This window comes from Metarhizium robertsii, assembly GCF_000187425.2.
Source record: "Metarhizium robertsii ARSEF 23 chromosome Unknown MAA_Scf_5, whole genome shotgun sequence".
Taxonomy (NCBI): domain Eukaryota; kingdom Fungi; phylum Ascomycota; class Sordariomycetes; order Hypocreales; family Clavicipitaceae; genus Metarhizium; species Metarhizium robertsii.
In genome coordinates, this window is record NW_011942193.1 from 2,011,190 (window position 1) to 2,031,006 (window position 19,817).

At 52.1% G+C, this 19,817-nt stretch overlaps 5 protein-coding genes across 5 annotated transcripts; 3 read left to right on the plus strand and 2 right to left on the minus strand.

The window, feature by feature from the left end:
- Positions 1-1,268: 1,268 nt before the first annotated feature.
- Positions 1,269-4,799, plus strand: MAA_04056 (sulfate permease; the record flags this gene model as incomplete). The annotated part of the gene is made up of 5 exons (XM_007822054.1): positions 1,269-1,485; positions 1,552-2,283; positions 2,344-2,486; positions 2,543-3,086; positions 3,163-4,799. 5 exons carry the CDS (start codon positions 1,269-1,271, stop codon positions 4,797-4,799), a joined length of 3,273 nt encoding a protein of 1,090 aa, XP_007820245.1.
- Positions 4,800-5,274: 475 nt separating this feature from the next.
- MAA_04055 (Serine-threonine protein kinase 19) lies at positions 5,275-6,402 on the plus strand (the record flags this gene model as incomplete). Its single annotated transcript, XM_007822053.1, has 1 exon — positions 5,275-6,402. The coding sequence occupies one exon, from the start codon at positions 5,275-5,277 to the stop codon at positions 6,400-6,402; it is 1,128 nt and encodes a 375-aa protein (XP_007820244.1).
- Positions 6,403-11,406: 5,004 nt separating this feature from the next.
- On the minus strand, positions 11,407-11,757 carry MAA_11229 (uncharacterized protein; the record flags this gene model as incomplete). Its single annotated transcript, XM_011413209.1, has 1 exon — positions 11,407-11,757. One exon carries the CDS (start codon positions 11,755-11,757, stop codon positions 11,407-11,409), a length of 351 nt encoding a protein of 116 aa, XP_011411511.1.
- Positions 11,758-12,662: 905 nt separating this feature from the next.
- Positions 12,663-15,668, plus strand: MAA_04054 (Kinesin, motor domain protein; the record flags this gene model as incomplete). Its single annotated transcript, XM_007822052.1, has 2 exons — positions 12,663-13,506; positions 13,552-15,668. The coding sequence occupies 2 exons, from the start codon at positions 12,663-12,665 to the stop codon at positions 15,666-15,668; spliced, it is 2,961 nt and encodes a 986-aa protein (XP_007820243.1).
- Positions 15,669-16,627: 959 nt separating this feature from the next.
- On the minus strand, positions 16,628-16,804 carry MAA_11230 (uncharacterized protein; the record flags this gene model as incomplete). Its single annotated transcript, XM_011413210.1, has 1 exon — positions 16,628-16,804. One exon carries the CDS (start codon positions 16,802-16,804, stop codon positions 16,628-16,630), a length of 177 nt encoding a protein of 58 aa, XP_011411512.1.
- Between the last annotated feature and the right edge of the window lie 3,013 nt (positions 16,805-19,817).

Below are 19,817 nucleotides of genomic sequence, written 5' to 3' on the forward strand. Positions count from 1 at the left end.
TTCCCACGAAAGCCGACATCTGGATCGTTGCAGACAGGGGGTTTGGGAGGCACTGGGGGCTTTCGGGACAGACCAATTGCTATCAAGCAGTCTGGCCGGTTTACTCTATTTACATGCTCGCACATTCCGTAGGCCACGCTGTGTCACGCTTGGTCGGCCAATCAAGAAGGGCTTGGCAATGGAAGAGATGTCGATTTGATGTCGGCGAGTTGAAGGACTCTGTGAGCTGCATGCTGCAAGTGCAGCCCCCCTGCAAGTAGCTGTAGCAGTTCCAATAGAGACGAATCGGCCAAGCATGATTGGCTGCAGAACCCGAGGGCAGAGGCCCCAATGCCCGCAGGGTTGCCCGGATAGCAGTTCAGTGGGGCCGGGGGCTCGATTACAGGGGCTGCGGTGCCTAGTACAACGTACTAGTAGTAGTACTCCGTAGTCAATACCTAGTAGGTGTTACTCCCTGCCCACGTCCGGGCTTGTCTTGGTCTGGATCAAGCACCAGATGGCACGGTGGGGGCGCACACATGCATGCAGGTTGGCAGTTGACCACCGCTGGGTCGCTGACCAAACGAGTCGAGTTGATCAAACGTGCAGTCTTCCATGCAGCACGATTACTCCGTATCTTGAATTGAATTGGGCCAGACACGGACATGCGCATCGTTGGCTATTACAACTACGTACTGCTATTGATTTAATTGGCAACTCTCTATCCTGATCGGTATACAGCGTAGTTGCGCTGCGGCCTCTCGTCCCTGTTCCATCTGCATTACGCTATCATCGCCCTTTACGACGTCACTCCCTCCTCCCTTGTCCGATTGACACCATCACCACTCCCAACTTCCGTCACGATAGCTGCAGTCGCTCATCGACCCGTCTCACCGTCTCCATAGACCAGCCGACATATTACTACTACCACCACAGTCACCAATCCTCAATCCATCTTTTGTCGCGCTTATTCCCGTCTCAAGCCGTCCATCCACACCCAGCGATTCCGAGTTAAGCTCCACACGCAGATAAAGGCGTCTTCAAGGTGGAGCTATGGCTTCCCGCTACTAGACTCCTGGTCTCTTCCAGCTCGATAACACGAATTGATGGATTTTTGTCTCCTCCATGATTGTGTAGTAAATTCTTCGTGCTCCTGTTGTGCTCCATGTCCAGAGCTATCCGCTTGTGCTTTCCGACCTTCATCCTCCGTCCAACTACGCCCATGCGACGCCAGTAGCTGATCGCATCGTCGGCACACGTGGGGGAGCTGCTTGCCCCAGTCTCAAGCCATGTCTACTTCCATTCTCAGTTTCTCGCCTTGGAGGAGCAGGTCCTCCAGCTTCTCCTCGCAGATAGCCTGTCAGCAGTCCTCTCACGACGATGTGGCAGAAGCTGCAACCTCCCATGACGACTCCGCCCAACGCCTGTCTTCTTCTGCAGGATCACCCAAGGCGTACCGGGAACCAATTCGATCCTATCTCCATGCTTCGGTTCGAGGACAACTGCGTACGAATGACCCCAACCCCAATGCTGACCGCCGCGATAAGCTCCTTGCCAACTAACTTGCGACAGCTCCCGTCGACAGCGAGCAAAATGCCCGAACCGTCCGCGAAGATACTGCCGAGCTAGCTAGCTACCTGTTGTCCGATGGCACAACTGCCAGGCGGCCATCATTCTTGCAGCGGAACAGAGCGTCGGTACAGGATCTCTTTTCACAGGCTCAGGATGGACGCAAGCGAACCGAAGACGATGCCGCGGCCTCTGGCACCATCCCAGAAGTATCGGAGCCAGCGTCTCCGGAGGGGCGGGACATGGACACTGCCGCAGACACTGCAGCGGACATTGCGGCTGAGGAAACAGGACCTTCGATGTTATCCCATCTTCTGAAAAGATCACCGCCGCATTCTGTCACCGCCGACGCCCCTATTTCAACAGAGCCGCGAGCCGTTGAGTCGAGACAGCGACGGAAAGCTTCAGAAGATGAGCACGACCAGCCCAGACAGCCCGAGCAAACTCCTGCTGCCACCGAACAGACGCCTCTTCTGGGTCATGTGTCGGATGAAAGCGACGACATTGGCGATCTCGAGGGACAAAAGGATACCCAGCTCAGAAAATGGTACGCCGGATTTGTCGAGAAGGGGCAGAAACTCGAGGGCCACGTTTCGCACGTAGTCAGGGTGGCAGTAAACCCCCATCGATGGGATCGCAAGGCTTTGTGGCATAACATGGTTGTGGAACCCGTCTCGTGCCTTCCGGCTGTTACTGTTGGGCTCTTGCTCAATATTCTCGATGCCTTATCCTACGGTAAGCTGTGATAAAGCCAATTTGAACATTGTGGACCTCCATGGCTTACTCAACCGCCAGGAATGATTCTGTTCCCTCTTGGGAAGCAATTATTTTCGCATTTGGGCCCTGCTGGTATCTCCATTTACTACGTTAGCACGATTGTGGCCCAAGTCACCTTCTCATCCGGTAGTATCTTCAGGGGAGCTATCGGGTCCGAACTGGTACGTTCAAGGCTCCTCGCGCATCCAGCCGCCTTGACTAACTGTGTGTACACCAGATCGAAGTTGTTCCGTTCTTTCATAATATGGCGCAAAAGATTATGGATAATGTAGGTGAAGACAAGCCGGATGCCGTTATCGCCACCACCATTGTCGCATACGCCGCGAGTTCCATCATGACGGGCCTAGTCTTTTACCTCATGGGTAGATTCAAGTTCGGCTACATGGTGGGTTTCATCCCTAGGCATATCCTCATCGGCTGCATTGGCGGTGTTGGCTGGTTCCTGATTGCCACTGGATTTGAGGTCTCGGCACGTTTGGATGGCCTTGAGTACAACCTGGATACTCTAAACAAGCTGACACGGTCCGATACTCTCCTTCTGTGGATCTTTCCGCTCGTGTTGGCCACTTTTCTGTTCTACGGGCAGTCCAAGATTCGGTCCAAGTACTTCCTACCGCTTTTCATCCTAGCCATCCCACTCGTATTCTACATCTTTGTCTTCTCGATTGACGCTTTGGAGGTGGACGCATTGCGTGACAAGGGCTGGATATTTCAGGGGCCACCACAAGGGGAGCCTTGGTGGTACTTTTACACGCTGTACCGTAAGCTCAACTGGGGAAACACATCTATTGCCCTTTTCGGTTTCAAGACCTTGACAGGCTAACTTTTGCTACATAGAGTTCTCCTTGGTACAATGGGATGCTATTCTCGAGGTTGTGCCTGCAATGATGGCTTTGACCTTCTTTGGTATCCTCCACGTCCCCATCAACGTGCCCGCATTAGCTTTGAACACGGGAGAGGACAACGCAGATCTCGACAAGGAGCTCAAACTGCATGGCTACTCCAATATTCTGTCAGGGTGTATGGGCAGTATCCAAAATTACCTTGTCTATGCCAACACTATCTTCTTTGTCCGGTCTGGCGGAGACAACAGGCTTGCGGGTTATATTTTGGCCGCAGCCACGTTCGGCGTCATGATGATTGGGCCATCACTCATCGGCTTCATCCCAGTTATGATGGTGGGAACCCTCATTTTTGACCTGGGATTCGAACTTCTCCTAGAAGCAATCTGGCTTCCACGTAAAAAGCTCAAGATTGCCGAATACTTAACCGTCATTGTCATAGTTCTCGTCATGGGAATTCACGACTTTGTTGTTGGTATTGGAGTCGGGATCTTGTTGGCTTTTGTTTCGTTGATTATTCAGACCTCTCGAGTCTCGGCCGTCCGGGGATCATATGATGGCGGAGTTGTTAGCTCGACAGTTCGTCGCAACCCATCACAGCACCACTACCTAAATCAGGTTGGCCAGCAGATCTACATCATGAAATTAACTGGATACCTCTTCTTCGGAACCATTGTCAGCGTTGAAGAAAACATTCGAGCGCTGCTAGATGACCACGCCTTCTCCAAAAAGCCCATCAAGTTCCTCATCCTAGACCTTTGGCACGTTACCGGGCTGGACTACTCTGCTGGTGAAGCCTTCAACACAATCAGCCGTCTCCTCGACAAAAAGGGCGTCCTCTTTGTCCTCAGCGGAGTTGATGCAGAAAGCCAGTTGGGGAGAAATCTCAGGGCTGTCGGTCTGGATAACGACAAGATCGAAGTCAACATGCTCCCCAACCTAAACTCGGCACTGGAAGGCTGCGAAAACGAGCTCCTCAAGACCCTGTACGCCAGACAAGAAGAACTCAACTCAGCCAAGCGAATCGCCACACCAAGTCTCGACGTTCCAACAGCGGCAAACTCATCATCCTTGTCATCTTTCGACCCGCCGTTCAACTCACCCCGACAAACACACCTCGTCGAGGCCGCCCGCGAGGCCCTCACGAGTGTCGACATCCCTCACCCCTCTAAATGGCAAGGCTTCAATGAGCCCCTCCGCCTGATGCTCCAAATTTTCCAAGGCTTGAGTGGCAAGAATGAGGACTTTTGGTTCCAGGCAACGCCATACTTTAAGAGAAAAGAGTATTCTGCAGGAACAGTTCTATTCCGCCGCGGCGAGGAAGCAAACGGCTTCTATCTCGTGGAGCGAGGCATTCTCCGTGCAGAGTACGACTTGCCGCAGGGCTGGCTTTGCGAAAGCATAGTTGCTGGCACTACATGTGGCGAATTACCCTTCTTTTCGGAGACGGAACGCACGGCAACGGCGGTGGTGGAGAGGGACTGTGTAGTGTGGCAAATGGATTGCGAGGCGTGGGAGAAATTGCAAAAGGATCAGCCGAGTGTTGCAAGGGAGTTTTTGAGGATATCGTTGAAGTTGACGAGCGAGAGGATGAGTTCTATCACGTCGTATATTCTGACTACAGCGGGGTGAGCGAGTTGCATGTGTGTGTGTGTGTACCTGGGCATGTATGTGGGTGGCTATTTGTATTTGGATAGCATGCGTTTAGCGATTGGGACAAATTGTATGATTTGCAGGTATGTAATCATGTATAATTGACTATTACTGTACTTCTGCTCTTCCGCTGTCTGTGTGATGTGGGAAGTACTGATGGTTAGTAATCAAAACCTCTGAACCGCCATGTAGGGTAGGTACAGATAACAACTTCATTGCATCACAAAGCCTCACATGTATACTACATCCGAGAAGAACGTGAAAAGGTATTTTGAGTATATCAACGAAGTCGGGCTGCTTTTTTGTGTGTATCATCCCATCACCGGCACTTGACATACACCACGCCCTTCTTGTTGCTACTAGACTCGCCACCCGCCGCCTACTCCGTCGTCGTCAACCTACACCTCAAATCTTACGTCCATCGTCCGCTATACAAAGAGAAGACGGAAGCGCAATGCCCCAAAGCATCCGCTCAATACTGGGCAAGCCACGCGTCACAAAGCCCAAACCCCGCTCCTCATCCTCACAAACGGCCCAGTCCTCCCCCGTACGCAGGAAGAGGCCACCTCCAGAACCCCAAGACGATGCCCTCTTCCCCCTCAAGTTTGGCGATCTTGGCGCCGCACCGATCCTCACCTCCCAGGAGGAACTTATTCTCCGTGATGTGCCCCAGGCGATGCGGTACATCCGCTCACGCATGTTCTCGGCTGTTCCTGGATCCGGATTCACGTCCACCCGTCTCGCCGAGGTGCTCAACTACCGGGCGTCCATGCCCCCCCTCGTGACGGCCGGCCACGTCAACGCCGTGCTGACCAGCTCGCCGGGCAAGATCGAGCGACAAGTCGCGGAGCTGGTGGGCAAGGGGGTCCTACGAAGAGTACGGGTCGAGAGGAGGGGCGGCGTGGGGGAGGCGCTCATCGAGGTGGGCGACCTGGAGGAGATGCTGCGCAGGGCGGCGGCGCAGGGCGAGATATCAGACGCCGCGGGGGCCAAGTTTCGGCAAGTCCTGCAGGGCGACGCCGCCGCGCAGAGGGTCGAGCGAGGAGGGGGCGAAGGCGACGATGGCTTGACGGCCCGCCAGGCGGATGAGCTGGTGAGGGCGGGCTTCCTGACGAGCTCGACTGCCGCGCCGGGGAGCACGCTTCATGTCCGGCCAGAGGACCGCACGACCCTGACGTCCATCCAGCACGTAGCTAGGTTTGCGTCGGGCACGGTTTCAGCCGTTGGCGGGCCAAACGCTATCCATCTCGCTGGGGGAGGAGGCGGCGCGCCTGCCTTGACGAGACGGGGCGGTGGCCTGGCTGCCCTTCGGATCGCGGTGCCAGGACATGGGAGATTTCTCAAGCTGGCCGACGCAGCCGTTGACTGGGTGCGCGAGGCGCTGGGCAAGACGAAATGGGGAGAGGGCCCCGAATCGTGGCTCAAGGAGAGGTTTGAGGGCAACGGACTGTACGGGACGAGGTGGAAGGAGTTTTGGGGCGTTGAGTGGGAGTGGGTGTTGGGTCAGGCGGTGGGATTGGGTGTCGTTGAGGTTTTTGAGACGGGCAGTGTAGGGAAAGGTGTGAGGGCATTGGGCGGGTGAAGGAGTTTCGTGATGGAGATGTTCCTCTCGGCAAGAGGATATTCTTCCAGGAAGGAGGGTCGTATTATTCTAATCCTGGTATTATTGGAGATGATGTTGATGTAGGAGGACGCCCATGTCGCCCAGGTTCATGCAGGATATCGATGCGTGTCTCACTTACATCACTTGCAGAACAAGAACTACCTACGTAGTAGTCGGTACCAAAATATGGAACCCGTTGACCAGGTTTAGTACAGATTTGTCTTAAGATCATGTATCTTTGTACCAGAAATCTTGCGCTACTTGTTTATTTGTCGATGTTGGATATTACTATTACCATCTTAGTGGCGGTCGAGAGATGGATCCAAAGGTGGCTATGACACGCGAACGCCGGCATATTCACATTTCGGAAGCAATACGAGAAAACAGAAACAGGAAAAAAAAAAAGATCTAACCGGCACGGGTGCATTCAAGCCCCGAACAGAGACCATGAAGGGTTCTCGGGGTAAAAACATCCAAGGGGATTCAGAGCGAGTTTCCAACCTCGCGCAAAAACATGGCCTTTATCTTGCAATGACGAAACAGCTGCCATTAATAGAGTAAAGACACGGACCTCTATTTGGTTGAGAGGTGGTCTGATTTAGTGTGATTCGCGAAAATTGACGGCTTGTTATTCCGTTTTGGGCTGTCTCAAACAAGTATGCCGGTGATCATACCTATTATCAGTCGCCGCCATGCAGTCTCAAGGATCAGACGTTTAGTTACAGCAACCGGGGGAGACGTTGTTTTTGCCTGGGGGTTGGCCTGGTATAGACTTTACTGCAAATATGATGCTCCACAGTCCATCAGCCCTCACGTCAAGAAATGGACAGGGAAGATGCATGTTGCTGATGGTGCTTGGGCATTGCTGTTGTGTGATGATGGGTCTCAGATATGAATATTTGTCAACGGTAGCTCTCTCTGCTGGTATGAGTTAGCAAGTGTGCCTCGATGTAGCCTTGTTAGAGTCATCAAACCTTAAGTATGGGTGTGTGCAATGCAGAAGCATCATTGCTGACTATAACTGAGACGAGGTTTGCGCGCGGTGAAATAGGCCATATGGTAGAATATCTGAAAAGGGCTGAACCAGGCATGAAGTGGGTAGATTTTGCTTGGCTGCATGTAGTATATGTATCCTGGCCTCGTACTATCGTCGATGGCACATATGTACATATGCATGTGTGCATTTCGTGCACTCCGTACCTTTGCATAGTGGCGTGTTTCCCCCTTCCTGTTTTTGGATTATAAACGTGATTTATTCCTAACGTGACCTACTGAGGATTCTGGAGTAGACAAGTCGGGCTTTCGTACAGACATGAGGACGTGTCTGGACACTTACATAGAGGCGATACTTGCCTTTGCTGGGCTAGAAGATTGGTGCTTCCTGACCCACGACCCAATCTCGCTGTTCCAAGTCTCCTAATTTTGCTGATTGTTCGCCTGCATATGCGCAGCATCCTCGGATGCGAAGGAAAAAGGATCAGCACCAATCCTTGCCTCACTTACCGGCCCAACTGGGTTATTGAAGTATAGCAAGTGGCGAAAGGAGGAGGACTAGTTGTCAAGAGGTGAAGAGAGTAGCAATACTCTGAGCTCACTCGAAGCTGAAGCCCGAGCTAGAATAATTCCGTGAAGTGGCTATCCGGCCGGGCCACTTGCTCCACGGTGCCGTCTTGACATCGCCTTGTTTTGCATGAAGCAGGGTTACGTTGATTCCGACAGGACCATGCCCTAGTTCGTAGTTGGGCGAAACTCAACATAGCGAGGCCCTGCCAAATTCAGAAAGATTAGGCAACTCTTTTTGTTCCCCGTTGACAACGATTGATACTACTACTAGTACTACTACTACTTCCGTAACTAGCAAGCGACCAGATCCGAGCGGCAATGTGCAGCATCCACCAAGGGGCAATCACCTTGCAGGTGAGCGCCTGCGTCATCCCATGGCGATTGGCGACGGCTTGTGACGAGGGTTGTCCGTACCTATCCTATAACATGCACATAGTTAATATACTAGTACAACGTTAGGAACTTGATGCTGCAAAGCTAGCAACCTACTTGGAGATAGTATAACGCTGGGGCCCGTTGCGGTCCCCGCAAACTAGTAGTATGCCTAATCCTCTTCTTCAAGCGCGATTGGGGAGATTGCACAAGGTACTAATAGGCCTTGACCGGTTCAACTGAAATTAGTCAGGTTGGTGGTGCCAAATTGAGATTGAGGGTTATAACGCGGAGCTAGGCCCGGAAGCTAGAGAAGAGAGCGTATCGGGTTAGGGTTACGAGGAAGGTTCAGCGCGGCGTCTGGCCATGCATACTAACTTGAGATGGCAGGCCAACGCCTGACAGTTGCACACTAAAACCGTTGCCACCAAGGAAAACTAAAAAGTCAAATTTCTCCGTCTTCGTTCTTGAGCTTGGACCTCGGGCGATGGGTGGCTGTCGACTAGCCTAAGCCTGGTGTGGTGTGATGCCCCTGCTGGCTTCACTGGGGAGAGTGGTGCATCGAAATTTGGCCATATCGTTGGCCTTGGAGGGGCGGATCGGGTCGAATTCGCCTCTCGAGAAGGGCATGACGGGGCAAAGGGGCAATCAAGATGAGGCAAAATAAGTATCAGCACTTTCAATGCATTAGCCAACCGGGCCTTCAATAGGGCATGCCCCCCCCATAACGCTGTAATGAGGCATGCCCGGGGTTCGGAATACTTACGCGCGATAGCTTCCTGATAGGCCCTGAAGCCCAGTTGACATCGGACAAAACATCAGAGCGTCGAGGAGACATGTTTGCCGTTAATAACCCATACTCCGTACAATGCCACTGCAATGTTCTCTGCTGATGGGACGACGACATGGATGGATCGAGTGGAGGTCCTCAGCTCAGACCTCGGGAACGCGGGGAGGCGGCCTCTACGGCAGGAGCCAGGAACGACTGTGCCAAGCCTGCCTCCAGTCTCCAGACTGGCTATTCCTGGCAGCTTCAAGGTTGTCCAAAGTCGATGTCCCAAAAGAAAAGAGCTGACGCGCGCATATGCACCGTTGACCCTTCAACCCGCACTGTCTTTCTGAGTGAGTACTCCGTACCGACTACAATATTCATGCGTCAAGGGCAGGCATGGGCACTAGGCACTGGGCACCATGTATGATATTCAAGTGTGACTTATGCAGAGCAGAGAAACCTGCACAAACCCGACTCGCTCGTCCATGACGTGGTATTGCATGAGAAGACGACCAAGATGTCAAGAAAAGCTGAGCCCTGGGCAACATTGTTAACATACACATCATATTGTACACCCACCCACACACAATATTGCAACTCGCTTTTATTTGCACCCGTAAACGCACCAGGGTGCCTCTGACGCCAAAAGCCACAAGATGAGTGTTACATGTAGATCAGCAACCAGCTCAGGGGTTTCTTGCTTGCGCAAAACCTAGTGGCCAATAAAACGCATACCGAGATTTATTACATTGCAGGCACGCGGCAGTGTGATGTGCAGGAAATTACTCTTCTTGCCCTCTCTCGCTGGGCGCCAGCAGACCCATCTCGCGCCCCCAGCATTTCCAACAGTGCTGGAGAAGTCCTGTCAACCTGGTAGACTGCACGGCTCTCCCAACTCGTGCTTGCTAGTGTCCTCGACGACGCTGGAGACTACAAATCGGGGACCAGCACGGAGGACTTTACTTCATTAGTTGCCGCTTGACTTGATCCGGGGCTGAGCTGCCTGCCCCGTCGGCAGCGTAGTTATTGCCTTTACGTTTGAGTACATTATGTATGGTGTAATGCCAACAGTGTGCATTATCGTTAGGAAGAGCTGTCGTAAATGACGTGACTCGCGTGTATCGACCTTGGATAGCATGTACGTACCCAGAAACGTGCGCAGAGTCTGAAAGCTCGTTCATAGGCTATCGAGGGCAAGACACGCAAGACGAAAAGCTTCAACCAACTTGTGCCATCCACAGTCTTTTCAGCCATGTACTCCGTACGACGCCTTACCATGGTCTCTTGTGCCACGTCTGCTGGCCGCGTTTTCGGTCGAGAAGACGAGAGCGAAGAAAGCAGCAGCATTGGCACACAGTAGTGCTCCGTAATACTATGTACCAGTGGCCTGGCTCTCTCGACTCCGTTCCGGATGGACTGGTTACAAATGTCATCTTTGTTCGCTATGCGTCTCCAGCGTTGTGGCCCGCGTGTCGACTGATCGACTGACTGGCTGGTACTACTCCGGACATGAGCCGGAGGCGCCCAAGTGCTTCTAATAAGTGGCGTCGAGCTACCAGGTTCGAGGCGGCCGGGACAGGGGATGTTGGTGGATTGTGTGGATGGTGGATGGTGGATGGTGGGTGGCCAACGGACGGGCCAAGCGATTGATCAATGATGGCACTGACAGTCGGTTTGCTGCACATGGCAATTGCCTTCCGCCCTTGTGTGTGCATGTGTCATGCTTCCGTGGCTTGCTTTCGACCTTTCAACATTTAATCAAATACGTTGGTGAACAGTTATCATTTTTATGCACGGAGTAACCACTGACTCAAAAAAATTTTTTTTTTTTAAAAAAAATCTTTTCTCCCGCTTTCTTTCTCGCAATTTGTCTTGCACGTCTCCAGACTGCTGACTCCTTCGACTCAATTTGCTCCGGTGCCCCCCCCTGGCTGCTGCAGTGGGGCCCTCGCCAGGCCTGTCTTGGTGAACCAGTCAGTTCGCTAGGCACCCGTTCGTTACCAAGGGTCTGGTATTACTTGCCATGGTATCTGGTCGCTAGGCGCTTGGCCAGGCAGTGATGGACATGGACGTGCAGGTTGGAGGGGAAAAGGGGAAGATTGAGCATTTGACCCGTTGACCCGAAACCCAAAACCCAAAACCATCACGTCTGCTCGCCGTGCCCAGCACGTTCAAGACGTTCAAGACGCTCAAGACGCTCATGGCGCTCATGGCGCTCTCCAGCTCTCCACTTGGACTGTGATACGTGCTGTTTGGGGGTGGGCTTTGTGCTCACACTATTCCATCCATTCACCCCTGACTGCCAGTCTTGAGCAGAACCCCGACATTGGCTCCCTAGTTGAATTGGAAACCTTGGAGCAGACGGGGCTTTTCCCGTTGCCGTTGCCGTTGCCGTTGCCGCCCACCAAGGTAAGTAAGTTCTTGCACTCGGTGCCGAGTACTTCAATGTCAGTGCCATCCCATGTTCCCATCTGACTACCACGTCCGAAGTACCAACTTGGAGCCTTGGTGTTGTACCCACCCCTTTTGAGCACTTCGACTTTCTGCTCGTCGTTTTTGTCAAACCACCACCGCCATTGACGACGACAGCACCAACAGGAGGCTTGGTGCGTTGTTCCAGGCCGCATTTCGAAAACCGACGGAGAGGAAAGTCTGAAGAGGATCGAAGGCAATTGAGACAGTATTCAACCCTCCCCCACCGAACCAGGTTCTGCCGCCCTCGAACCCTTCGCCGAGCTCAAACCGAGACCGAAGGGTACCAAAAAGAAAAGAAAAAGAAAACGATCTTGCTAGATTCGCCCCGCTAGCTTTGTGACTGATAGTCAGTGACAGCTTTCATCTAGACAGCGCTTTGTCACGTTGTTTGTTTTGTTTTCCCGTCTTCCCATACAGCATTATTCCAAGACTTTCTCAGCGGGTATTGCTAGCAGCCGAGTAGAGAGAGGGTGGGATTTTTGGACAGTCAGAAACAGCACCATTTGTTCTTCATAACCTCTGTTCTGCTTCTCAAAGGAAGAAAGAGGTCTTGGTATGTTTATACACCGGATCACCCCTTCGAAGGGTTCTGTCGCCTATGTTTTGATTCTTTGCCCCCTCCCCTTCGTATGTTACCGGTTCATGTCTTTGCTGCCTCTCACGACTTTCATGACTTGAGCCCTCGACCCGCTCTCCACCTACAGGATCATATAGACTGACCGCCCTGAATATTAGGGCGACGAATTATTAAGTGGCAACGACACGAATTTTATGCAGTCGACCCTGTTTGCCAGACACTTGTTTCCCTTTCGACCACCACTCTATGCCAGGCGACGGTCCTCTTATTCGGCCCCCTAGTGTTTCAGCCAATCTAGAATTGCAGACGAACCAGATCTTGGCCATTTAGGTAGCGGGCGGCTCTGATACTTGGACTGTGTGGATGGGCACAATACGCGTCGCAGGCTTATTTACTCTATACAGGCCCTCTGGTGAACAAGTCGACTCTCTCGACTCCAAGCTTCATCGCCTCTCACAAATCGCTGAGCCAGTACTCGAAATGGCGACAGCCTTGCCGCGGCCATCACGGTCCTCAAATGGCCCACCCAATATGGCATTACCTGCTTTGCCAGTACACAAAACTCGAAAAAGCACAGAAAATATCCCGTCGCATGCTCCAGTAAAGTCTGCACCGTCCACGCCAAGGAGTGGTCTTCGAGCTCCTTCGAGTATCTTGACACCTCCGACCCCGGTTCCGACCACGATATTGCCTCTTTCCAAAAGCCTTGCCAGTGTAAACGCCGTCGGCGCTGTCAACGCCGCGGGCAAGACGCTTAGGAAAACCGTCAGTATCAGCTCATTTCCACATCCCCCACGAGGCGAGAGCAGGTCTAGCAGCTTGCCACCTAGTCCGCTAGCCAGCGAAAAGACTCGATCTCGGAGATCGAAGACGCCCAAGGAGCTGTCTCATCTGACCTACTCTCCATCTACTCCGAGCTTGTTGAATGGTAGCGGAGAGGGCAAATCTATCAGCAACGCTCGCATGTCGGATGGGTTGATAAGCATTTCCTCGCCGCCGCAAAGCCGAAGCTCTTCCGCACAAGACTCATACTCAACTTCTGCAACGACTTATGATGAACCTGGGGAAGGGTCGGCAGTGAAAGTCGACGCAGGTGCACCTGTTGTTGGCTCCGCTTCCGACAAACGATCATCCAAATCCGACGGCAAAGGCAATGTGGTTGTTAGCGTGAGAGTCCGTCCGGACAACGCCCTTGGCCAGTCAAATCCCGAAGGAGAATGGATGGTTGATGGACGCAAGTCACTCATCGCCTACAAAGGGAAAGAAGGCGGTGATTATATTTATGGTATGTACATGGGCACCAAAGCTGCGCGCGCCTCAAAACGTACCTTGGTACCCCGCAAACAGCACCCTGCTAACAAATGAGTAGATAATGTCTTTACAACGCATGACAACAATGCGCGTGTATATGACCATATAGCAAAGCGACTCGTCCGGAGAGTCATGGAAGGCTACCACGGAACAGTCTTTGCCTACGGTATGACCGGTACGGGCAAGACATTTTCGATGCAAGGAACAGCGTCATCACCAGGCGTCATTCCCCTGGCAATTACCGACATCTTTTCATACATCCGGGAAACGCCGTCACGAGAATTTCTGCTACGTGTCAGCTATCTTGAAATTTACAACGAGAGAATTCATGACTTGTTAAGTATGCCGACGGGCAGTGGTATTGGTGGAGCTCCACAGCAGGACGAGATTAAACTTCGCGAGGACAGCAAGCGTGGCGTCTATGCCACGCCATTAAAGGAAGAAATCGTCCAAAGCCCTACACAATTGCTCCGGGTTATTGCGCGTGGTGACCAGGCGAGACGAACTGCCAGCACACAATTCAATGCCCGCAGTTCGCGGAGTCACGCAGTCGTTCAGATCGTCGTTGAAAGCCGCGAACGAACCCCAGGTGCCGCTGCTGGCGGGAACGAAGCCAAGCGCTCAGCTATTCTCCCTGGAGGTGTTCGTGTGTCCACTCTGAGCTTGATTGATCTGGCTGGTTCTGAAAAAGCAGCCGAGTCCAAGGAGCGGAGACAAGAAGGTGCCCATATCAATAAGAGTCTTCTCACACTAGGAACTGTCATATCAAAGTTATCCGAGTGGAAGGATAAGGAAAGCAAAAGCAGCGACAAAGAAGGCAAACACCTGCCTTACCGTGACAGCAAACTGACGCGTCTCCTCCAGGGAGCCTTGTCCGGCAATTCATTAGTGAGCATCCTTTGCACCATCCAGATTGGAGCCGCCGGCAGTACCGCGGCCGCAAACTCCCACACGACCGAAACCATTAATACTCTGAAATTCGCCTCGCGGGCCAAGAACAGTATTGTAAGCCACGCCAAAAGAGCGGAAGAGGCTCTTGGTGCAGGAGGCGACGGCGGTGCAAGAGTGCTTTTAGAGCGGTATCGCATGGAGATCGTGGAGCTGCGGAAGCAACTTGATTCACAAAAGGGCAAGAGGGGTAGCAAGGACAGCGAGGCGGACAAGGACAAGGAGAAGGATGAGGAAGCAGAAAAAGTCAGAGAAATGGAGGCTGTCGAGAGACACGAGGAGCAAATGCTGGAGATGCAGCTTGCAAGAACGGCGCTGAAGGAACGAATTGATCATCTCAACCGGCTGATCCTCAGCTCCAAGTCGATCGGGGTCAATTCCAACGGCTCATTAAGCTCCCTTGGACAGTATGCACGATTCTCTCAACTCTCCCTGACGGGGTCGATCAGATCCTCAGTTGCCACGTCCATTGGATCAAAACCTCTGCTGGAGCGCACTGCGTCAATGACGTCAGCGTCATCGACAATCGGGCGACGTTCTAGCGGTGGCCAAAGATTATCTGGCGAATGTGAGCGAGAGGCCATTGATGCCGAGGACGATAGCGTTGGGGAGTATGGAGACGGCACAGCTTCCCTGACGGCCCAAAACCGGGCGCTTCAGGCAGACCTAGTTGATAAGAACCGGTACATTGCCACTTTGGAGAAGAGACTTCTCCAAGCGAGGCGGGCAAGCTCGTCGAGAACCTCTGTTGGATTTTCCGCGCCAAGTAAGAATATCATGGTTGGTGAAGACCACAGCGTCGCTGCTGCCTTGAAGGAAAAGGATGCCGAGATTGCTGATCTCCGTGCTCGCCTTGATGATAAAGACCGTATGCTTGCCGCTCTGAGGAGTGCTGCGCGCTCTCGAGACACTGCTGACGCTTCAGCCGACGCACGACCAACCCCAGTTACGGATCCGGCCAAGATGACGATGCCAAGTAGCCCTACGAACAACCAGTTCCACAGGAGGCGGACCAAGAGCGTCGATGAGATGAATAGAATGCTTGAAGAGATGATCCAGGACCGCGTTGAAACAGGGCAAATCATCCGTGGATCGCGAGGCAGCGTGCGATTACCTGGTGGACAGAAGTTGGACTCACTGTCAGAGCCGCCACATACCTTGGAACCCTTGCGACAAAGTCCAGTCCCTACGGCTTCGCCAGCCGTGTCCGCAATTGAGTCTGTGTGATGGGCCAACTTCTGCGGTTGCAACGAGTTTTAAGCCACGGCAAACTGACTTGTAAATCCCTTTGTGAATTGTATTGCGGAGGCATGGTTGTTTTTTAATGTGTTCGGAGTCCAGGACTGATTTCGGACTTGACCTGCGTTTATACCCTACGATCTGCTACTTTTTTTCGACTTCTTCTTCTTCTTCTTCTTCTCTTTCTGGGCCAATATTCTTTACTTGATCCCATCGCCGAGCCGGTCATACTTTGGCTGTTTTGGGCCCTTGGACGCAGACATGATCTTGGTTGGTTCGGCTACACAGATGCTCAATATGGTTGTTGCTTCTATTTTCTGCGCGAGAGCCGGACGAGACATGATGCTTTCTTTCTGAGAAGTACCACGCGATAAGACGAGGGGTCGTTTCAATCTCTTTTTCTAATGGCATTCGTTGAGGACCATTATTAGCGTATAGCTTATATCTGTCGGCTTTATTATGTATTTTATGTCACTATGCGGATAGTCATGAGTCTAATGGAGACAAGGACAAAAGGTGCAATGTTGCCGTATTGCAACGATTCTGTTGGCCCTTTGATGTGGTGATCCATGGTGCATGTATCCAAGTATGAATGTAAAACTGGACGGCGGTGGCTGAGATTGGCACAATGCCTGTTGTGAGACATTGCCGATGGCTGATCCATTGCGATTCGATGCCGGACGCCTCTGATTACCCGATTTGGTAATTCTACGCCATTCGTACTTTAGTGTACCACACACTGCCGAATGTTTGTTAAAAGAAGATGAAGACGTCGGCGGAGTACTACACCCACTGTAGCATGTGTTGCCTACTCGGCAGACTCGACGTTATACGATACGAGGTTCTGTGGGATAAACCAATGATGCTTTGTTGTGAGTGCTGACTCCTGCCGTGTTTCCCTGACCCTAGTGACGGGGTCCTTATCCCAGATGTAGACTTTTTATATTTTAGTTAAGTTTGGCCTTGACTGGCGACATAATGTCCGGTGTCTCACGGTCGGTATACACGGCTCGTGTGAGTGATGGCCTTGCGGCGTGGTGGGCTTGGATTCGTTTCCGCGTTGGGGGCTCAAAGTTGCCCCCGTGATGAGGACCTGGTATCCTATCTGTGTGGCCGTCTGGCATTTCAACTTGATTCCAGTATGACGGCTGGCAAAGTTGGCGCGCGCTTAGAAACCAAAGGGATCGTGTTTCGAAATTGTCGGCTGGCGTCCGACTACACGTACATGAGGCGAAATGCAAGATGCGCTCTCAGCTGTGTAGAAGCGCGGCTGCTTCGCGTCTTTATATATCTATATAAGCGTGTATGTGGATTTATACATCTTTATACATGATGCACATCGCGGGCTCTTTGCCCAGAGTATCTGAGGACGACTAACACGCACAAGTAAAACACGGCTACGGTTTCCGACAACATCATGGCAAATGGCACGAGCCTCCATCCGTCCACGGAGGCTCTACTGCTCAGCCGTGCGGTCGTGTCCTCGGCCTTGAGTATGAGCATAATGTACTCCTTTGTGCCTCACCAATTTTGTACCTGGCCGACGGCCTGAGGGTGGTATTTGGGTTGCTCTTCCTGGCAGCGTACAGGCACACCGTCCCCCAACGACTCGACAGCCACCTGGATGCCTTTGGGCAGTTTCAAAGCTGACCGGTTGGCAGAATCTGGTCGTCTCTCGCGTTGGTAGCCGCCACGATACCGACCGTGGCCAATTTGCATGGCGCCTGTTCAGGCTTACCGAGGTCATTAGGCGGGAGCACTACATGGCGGAGCATCTCCCCGGCCTGGGTTGGGTCATCGCTTCCTGTGTGTATATTTCATCCATTGGCACCTTAGTGATATGGTATGTGGCGGGTATTACATGTATGCTCTGGGGCGGACTCGCCTTGGAATTTGCGCTTTCGGCTTCCTTGATGAATCATTGGGCCAAGAAGCACGAGAGATTTCCGCTTGGGGCACGACGCGAACTATACTCGTTAGGTCTTCCGTTTGCATTTGCGAGTATGCTTTTGCCGTTTCTTTTGTCATCGGTACTTCTGTCTGTAATATTGAAGAGACGGGTAGCTTTAGGTGGGCGACCCAGATCAATCTCCAATTCTGGATGTCCATCGTGTTCACATTTTCTTTTTTTCATCATGTCTTTGCTGAACACTGTGTTGTCCATGCTTGGTACCATTAGGGGTGTGCTGAATTTCGCTAGAGGTAACTCTATTGCTGTGCCTCTTTTATATTACGTCTCGATTTACGATGAGACTGAAACATCTTAGCTGAAACGGGTAGACATTCTGGGATAGCTTTGAATGTCTAAAACGAAAAAAAAAAAAAAAAATCACATGAGGGAGGACACACGTTTATGTAATACACAATAACACATATTCGTGCTTCCTCTTTCCGTCAGGCTGGAGCTTGGGATGCCCTTAGGAATGCCTTTCTTGTACACAAATCTGGATTGCCGCCTCACACTCTTGTACCCTGTCTAATAGCCAAGTTCTGACACATTGAGGACACTATAACTGCTCCGTAATCAGTAGTTCAGGCAGTTGACAGGTACAGCCACATGGACTGATTAACTTTGAGATGGCATTCAGTGATACACACCATGTCGTGTAATTGGATGTCATGGTCTATTGGGATGGTTGAGATGTTGCCATGTGAATGAAATTGTTGCAATTCCTATGAGAGAGTTGAATTCTATGGGTATGGGACTAGGTTGCATCACTGGAAAGCCCTGGGTATCAATGCGAGTCTTTCGGAGCATTCTTGGTCCTGGAGTAGACTAGTTGCAGGTGCTGTCGTTGTACCACGTGGATACATACTGGGTTCATCGTTGTTATAGACTTCAGGGGGTTTACAAAAAGGGACCTCCAATAGTCGCCGGCGCCGATAACCGGCATGTTGTTGTTGCGCCCGGGATATTGAATCGGCCGTCTACCAATTCAACCCATTAACTTTCCGAGCCCAAGCCTGAAAACTTGACAGGCCTGGGAGAGAGATGTACATACTCGCTGCGGAAATTCATCAGAAGTTGGTCGATCTAAAGGGGTTGTCGCAGGATTGCACTGGCTGAGCTGGCCCCCTGGGAGTTGGTTCCCCTTTTATTAATGGCAGCTGGTTGATCTGAGCCAGGCTCGAAACACGGCTGCATATTTATCAACCCTTGTTTTTGAGGTGCATGTGTATTCAGCCGGAGGTCGACACATCACCGTTTTACACGAGGTCTGGTTCGAGGAGCATTTCCTCCTGGGAGGGAACGCTACGCCTAATCGCATTCAACACCTGTCGAGAGATCCAGCTTCTTGTCGAGGCAAATATACCTGCAGGAGCCATTTTGACTTTTTAAGGTTGATTTACGATTTGCTTCATACTGAGTTGTGGCTGCTGATTTCAGGGTCCTGCGGTCAGGTCAGGTCAGCTAATACAATAGCTCCTTATGTTGAAGTCGCCGTTAGTCTAAAGTTAGAATTTTTATTACATGGCAACCAACGGGGAGTTTGTTATTCACCGGTCGGTGCCAGATAGCCAATGAGGAACAAAATGGCGCACGAGCGCCTCGCTAGTAAATACTACCTAGGTAGGTAGTGACGGAGATTGGGGGCGTATACTCCGTAGATGTCGTGAGAAAACAATCTGGAGGATGAGTTACCAGTCCCAGTTCACGATGCCCGCAAGGAAGGAAGTATGGCAAACGTCCCGCCAGGACGCTTGAGCACTTGCGCACTTGCGCACTTGAGCGCCATTATGAAACATCTCAAGCGGGCCCCTGCCAGGGCCGCGGATACATGACATCATTGTACTACTAAGCCGCGCACGGCCGCCGTTGGTACTTTATCTCACTGTACAATGTAGCAGCCAACAGATGCAAGTTGTTTCATCTTTACTCTTTCCCCAGTCCCAGAGCGCCGCGGTTGGACGGAAAGAGCATCCCTGGTGCATACCCTGGTCGTCGAGTGGCCCGTGGCAGCCCATGGCGACCTATGACAGCCCATGACGACAAAAGTCTCTGCAGCCTCGGCCCTCGCTTGCCCGCCGCCTCTTGCAATCCATCCATTGTCTTGTACAATACTCCGTACTCCGTACTCACATCGGCCAATTTCTTGGGTTCTTTGCTGGCGCATGACAGAATATTGTCATGGGATA